The sequence below is a fragment of the Mandrillus leucophaeus genome, unplaced genomic scaffold, assembly GCF_000951045.1.
Source record: "Mandrillus leucophaeus isolate KB7577 unplaced genomic scaffold, Mleu.le_1.0 Scaffold2, whole genome shotgun sequence".
NCBI lineage: Eukaryota > Metazoa > Chordata > Mammalia > Primates > Cercopithecidae > Mandrillus > Mandrillus leucophaeus.
The window spans coordinates 5653419-5659237 of NW_012102031.1; the positions used below are offsets into that span (position 1 = coordinate 5653419).

At 60.0% G+C, this 5819-nt stretch overlaps 1 protein-coding gene across 1 annotated transcript in view; it reads right to left on the bottom strand.

The window, feature by feature from the left end:
- Positions 1-334: 334 nt before the first annotated feature.
- The window catches only part of GGA1 (golgi-associated, gamma adaptin ear containing, ARF binding protein 1), a 27821-nt gene continuing 22336 nt past the window's right edge, over positions 335-5819 (bottom strand). The window contains exons 13-18 of the mRNA XM_011978906.1: positions 4440-4504; positions 3797-3969; positions 2810-3006; positions 1735-1904; positions 1387-1497; positions 335-1301 (exon numbers count right to left, since the gene is read on the bottom strand). Coding sequence (XP_011834296.1) covers positions 1191-1301; positions 1387-1497; positions 1735-1904; positions 2810-3006; positions 3797-3969; positions 4440-4504 — 827 coding nt within the window. The 3' untranslated portion in view covers positions 335-1190. The remainder of the gene's footprint in view (positions 1302-1386; positions 1498-1734; positions 1905-2809; positions 3007-3796; positions 3970-4439; positions 4505-5819) is intronic.

Sequence of the window (5819 nt, forward strand, 5' to 3'; positions counted from 1 at the left end):
GGGCTGAGCGCAGCAGGAGGAAGTCGTGAGCAGCCAGGGGCCTCCCCCTCAGTGTCTGTAGCAGCTGGGGCTCCTGCCAGGCCCTGGCGGTCGCCCACTTCCAGCTGGGACGGTCCTGGTCCGCCACAGCCCAGCGCCCTCTCTAATGACTCAGCACTGGCCACAGGCCCCTTTGCAGGGCCTCTTCCGGTGCAGGGCCTGGGGGCGGTGGGGAGGGGGCCCACAGCCTGACCTCCAAAGATGGAAGTGGAGAGGTCTACAGGGCAGCCCTGGGGACCCCGAACTCAACCCCTCCCGTCTCCCTCAACCTCCAAAGGGCCACGAGAGCAGGTGGTCCAGGAAAAACAACGTTTTATTTTCATAAATACTCCTGCTCTCACTCACACACTGACCCCACTTCTGACCACGGACAGATGGATAGACAGACGTGAGACACCCATAGGAGGCCCCAGCAGAGGCCAATGAATGAAGGAGACACACTGAGAACTCTAGGCGCCCACAGTCCCTCACTGGGGCCATGGCCTCGGGCATTACCCTTGAGCCCCCACAGTCCCTCAGGGGGCCCAATGGCAAAGGGAGACCCCCAGGAGGAGTAGGGGTCAGGTGAGGTTCCCCCAGCCTGGTCCCCTGTGGCTGTGACCATAGGGCCAATCCGGAAGAAAAGCAGAGTCAAACCACACACCAGAGTGCAAACAGCTGGGGGTGTAGGCGTCACCCCCCAGTCACTGGGTTCCTATGGAGGAGGCCTGAGCTGGTCCCCAGCTCCAGCATGGCCCCCGAGTTATGGCTGGGCCTTCCCATAAGGCATAAGACACAGGCAGGGAAGACCCCACCCCAGCTGGGGTTGGGGCTGGGCCTGAGGTCCTGGCCCTTCCCTGACAGCTGTGCTTCCTCCCCATGACCCCAAGTTCTTCCAAGGCTACACAGCCCCTCCCTCTCCAGGTCCCGGTGATGGAGACCCCAGTGGCGCAAACCCAGGCCCAGCCTCCTACTGGGTTTGGCTCAGCAGGGGCAGGGCTGAGCAGGAGGGGGAAGAGTCACTTGAGGGCTACAAGGGTGTGGGGAGAAGCACCAGGCCTGGGGGTGAATGGCCATGGGCAACAAAGGGTGTCCTTGGCCACCACTGCCTCCCTCCAGGCTGGACAGTGACCGGTCCCTCTGCCCCTTCCTCTCCCCAGCCCCTCTCTGTTCTAGAGGCTCCCCCAGGTTTCGGGTGCGGGGAACTGGTCCACGTCCCCCATCTCGTTGTAGGTCTGGTCGCCCATGGTGAAGGTGAGCTTGTAGCGGAGGCGAACCTTCTCCTGGGGAAGAGGTGGCAAAGGCAGAGGGGTCAGAGGAGGAGAAGTTGCCGCCTCCACCCTGCAGCACCGCCTCGGGGCCCCTTACCTTCTGGGGGTTGGCAAGCAGCAGGACTTGGGTGATTGCTGAGGGGTGGACTATGGGGTTAAACGCCGGCAGCTCCGTGCCGGAGGGTGGCTGCAGCTTCACCTTCATAACCTGCAGGCAGACAGCAGGATGGGCACAGCTAGCCCTGGCTGCTTGCCCTGCTCCGAGGATCCAGGCCCAGCCTGCCAGCTCCCCTCCGTGGGTCCTGGGGTTCAGTCCTTCTGGTCCCTTCTACCCCCTGAACATGCAACAAGGGAGGGAGACCTGTCCCCTGACAGGTGGCTCCCCACCCAGCTCCATGTCACCCTGCCTTGAGAGGACAGAAGCATTCCCAGTTTGGCTTGTCACCTTGGGGACAGCTGACTGGAACACGATGTTGCGGATGGGCTGGGGGGCGGTGCTCAGCATGGAAACTACCACCACCAGCACGTCGGAGCGCCCTGGCAGTGGGTCACGGGCAAAATGGAAGAGGACGCGGAAGCCGTGCTGGTCATACACAGTCACGGGCAGGATGCTGCCTGTGGGAGAAGGTGGGAGGGAGATGGGACAGCTGAGCTGGAGCACATTCGCTCAGCCCCCAGCCCCCACCTGGCTCACCTCAGGAGCTGATTGCTGTACTGGCAACAAGAGCAAAGCCCTCCCTTGGGGCCTTACCTGGACCATGGGCGGCAGTGCAGCCAGGGGCACAGAGCGGTGCAGAGAGGTGCCCAGAGAGGGCAGGTGAACCCCCAGTCTGATAGTGAAGGCAGGACACCCACCCCAGAGCCGAATCACAGCCCAGGTTCCCCCAATGCTGTGTGGCTGCTGCCTGGAGTGCTGGGGTGAGGGACTCTGGGCGAGGGTGAGGCACACGCTGTGTGACCTCACGGCAGTCACTCCCCTTCTCTGAGCTCAGCGTTCTCCTACTGGTGAAAGGGCCAGCTCTGCCCACTGCTGGGAGACACTGCGGGGGTAGTGTCTTTGGTCACAGGGAGCTCATAGAGGGCAATCTGAGGACCACCAGGCCTCATGTGTCTGCTCGGGGCCTGGGGCTGGGCCATGGTCCCGCTACGACTCCGGGGCTGGAAAAGCCCAGCCTTGGATCTGGCTCTTTATCATGGTTCAGTTCTGTAATTTGGGGGAGACCCCAAACCTCTCTGTGTCCTAAGCCCTGCCTTCCTGGGGAGGGAGAGGCCCAGAGTCCATTCCCTAGAGATCTTCTTGCTTGTATAAGCCTGGAGTTTGTACAGCAGTCCTCTGATTACTCTGGGGCAGATAAGGAAACTAACTCCTGGGAAGGGCAGGGCCTTGTTCAGAGCTCCCCACTGGTTGGCCAGTGGCAGAGCCAGGGGAGCCCCGCTTTCCCACCAGCTTCCCCAGACAGAGCTCCTGACAGGGCAGCAAGCTGACCCAGCCCAGCCCAGCCTGCCCCAGCCCTACTCACTGGGCTTGATGGACTCCAGGGGCACAGTGATGCTGGCCAGTGAGAGCTCGGTTGGTATGGGCTGCTGCGGAGGCTTGGGGGGCTCTGGGGACACGGTGTGGAGAAGGCTGGTGGCGCTGGAGCTGGGGGAGCTGCAGCTGCTGCTCTTATTCTGCAGGTCCCGGAGTGTGAGCCGGGGGGCTGGCTGCTGCTTCTCCCTTAATGGGGGGACAGTGCATTAAGAAGGGATTCTTGGCCAGGCGTGGTGGCTCACGCCTGTAATTCCAATACTTTCGGAGGCTGAGGCGGGCAGATCACTTGAGCTAAGGAGTTTGAGACCAGCCTGGGCAACATGGCAAAACCCAGTCTCTATAAAAAGTACAAAAAACTAGCTGGGCGTGGTAGCGCGCACCTGTGGTCCCAGCTACTCAGGAGGCTGATGTAGGAGAATCGCTTGAGTTTGGGAGATGGAGGTTGCAGTGAGCCGAGATCATGCCACTGCACTCCAGCCTGGGACAGGGTGAGACTCCCTCTCAAAAAAAGAAAAAGAAGTGATTCTTTGGTGATGGACAGATCAAGGGCACAGGAAAGGCTAGGCTTCCTGGCTCTGTCCCTGACACGTGGCTGTCTCTCTGGCCTTGGGTCTTCTTACCTTTAGAAGGAGCAGCTCTTGTTCTCCCTACCCCCTGTACCCCACCTGCTCACTCCAGCCCAGTGTCCTCCCTTCTGCTGGCCTTCTGGGCCTTTCTCAAGGGCGCTGGGAAAGCCTGAGGGGAGGCCAGGCCAGTGGGCCTAGGTCTCATAAACTGTGCTCTCTGAGCTGGGCCCAGGTCTGCCTTGGGCACTGCTGTGTTTCCAGAAGCAGGTGCAGTGCTTGGCATCTGCTGCTTATAGAATAAGACAGCAACGAGCCTCTCCCTGCTGGGCCTGGACAAGCCCAGGAGAAGCTGCTGGTTTGTGGGAACAGGAAGTGCTCCCCACCCCATGCCAGCCATGGTGGGCCCTCACCACCGCACTTGCTGGGACTCCGGGGGCAGCGACTGCTGCAGGAGGGTCTTCCCCAGGAGGTCTAGGTCGTCCAGACCGCTGCTTGCTGGCAGGGATGTCTGCGCTGGGGGTCTGCTTTCCATACTGGGGGCCTGGGCCAGAGCAGGGGCTGGGGGCTCAGTGGCATCCGACGACTGTGGGGAAAAGGATGCAGGTGGGGTGGGGCTGTCTAGAGAGGTGTCAGCATCACCTGATCCTGCCCTGAGGCTCAGTGTCCTCCCTGCAAATGACATCTGGGAAAGCAGTCACAGAGGTGAGGACCCCAGACCACCCGTGTCCATGATGCAGGGTGGCTGGGTCTGGTTGAGGTTCTATATTCCAGGGGCCTCCGTCACCCTCAAGGGAAAGGAAGAGGGAGTGCCCATCTCAATCCCAATCCCAAAGGCTGGGCTGCAGCCCCAAGGCTGAGACGTGGTGAAGACACAGCTGGAGGTAAGGAGAGGCCCTCTACCCTGGGTTGGTGCCTCCAGGTCCCTGGGCCACCCCCTGATCCTGGGCCCTTGAGCAGAGCCCACCCATCCTTTCAGTTTCCCCAGGCTGCTTGTCCCAGCTGCCCTGACCCTGGGACTGGGACAAGCCAGGCTAGTTTGTAGTCCCCTCCTACCTGGAAGCTGTTCCATCCGGTACCATCCAGGCTCAGGCCTGAAGGGGGTGTGGGGTCACTGAGGCCTGAGGGGAAAGCAGGAGAGAGGTGAAGGAGCTGGGCTGACCCTGCAGACGCTAGACAGCCGAGGGGCCATGTGTGCTGGCGTGGGGCTCTCTGCCCCTTTCTGACGCTCGGCACAGAGGGGAGAAACTCACACTCTCAGAGGGAACCAGCAGCAGAGCAGAACTAGAAACCAAGATCCCGGCAGCCCCTTGTGCTGACCCCACACACGCTTCCCCTCTTCCTGGCCAGGCCACTCCAAAGCTACTGTGCACACAGACAACAGACATCAGGACTTTCATCTTCACTTGTCATCTGGCAGCAGAGAACAGGCCTGGGCTGCAGGGAGAAGAGGTTCCTCTCCTCATGCATCCAGGCAAGCAGAGAGCAGCTCTGTGCCCACCACTGGTCCACTCGAGGGACGCCTGCTGCATGACCGTGGGCTAGGCACCGTGCTGGCTAAGCCACAGTGTCTCCAAGAATATGAGGACAGGGCTGGACTGGGGGTGACGCTGAAGACACTGTTGGCCCTGGCACATGCCAGTGAGGCTCACTGGTACTATGGAGGGCTGGGGGGCCCTGTGGATGGCCCTGGAACTAGCTCCCGATGGGAAGGAGGCAGCAGGTCACCAGCCAGCCTGACCTCTGCCTGCCCTGGAATACTGTCCGCCAAGTTCACCCCAGATCTGACCTAGAGAAGATAAGGGATCTTGTTTCTAGCAAATCCTGAAAACGTGAGGTCCAAACCGAAGTGCTACCTGACAGGCAAGGCAAAGGTACCAGGAAGCTGTGACAGTTGGGTATCTTCTAGATGCATTTCTTAAGAGGCCAGAGATAAAGTACATTGATGATGCTCTAGATGCGTCAGGCCCTTCAGATGCTGGTCTTGCTTAATCCTCAAACAACCTTCAAAGGTAGGGGTGAGCTTCTCAGCCCTCTTTTAGGGGTAAGAAAATGGACTCAGACTTGGTAAATAACCTGCCCGACAACACGCAGCTGGAAAGTGGCAGAGTCTGGACTCGGACAGAGCATGGCCTGACTACAAGCATTTGAACAGAACTCTGCCACTAGGCTGTGTGATCTTGGGGGGTGACAGCTTCTGCTGTAAAATGGAGACACCAGCCAGGTGCAGTGGCTAATGTCTGTAATCGCAGCTATTTGGGAAGCCGAAGCTGGGGTTTGAGATAAGCCCAGGCAGCACAGAGACTCTATTTCTAAAGAATAAAAGGAAAATAGCCGGGCGTGGTGGCTCACACCTATAATCCCAGCACTTTGGGAGGGCGAGGCGGGCGGATCATGAGGTCAGGAGATTGAGACCATCCTGGCTAACACGGTGAA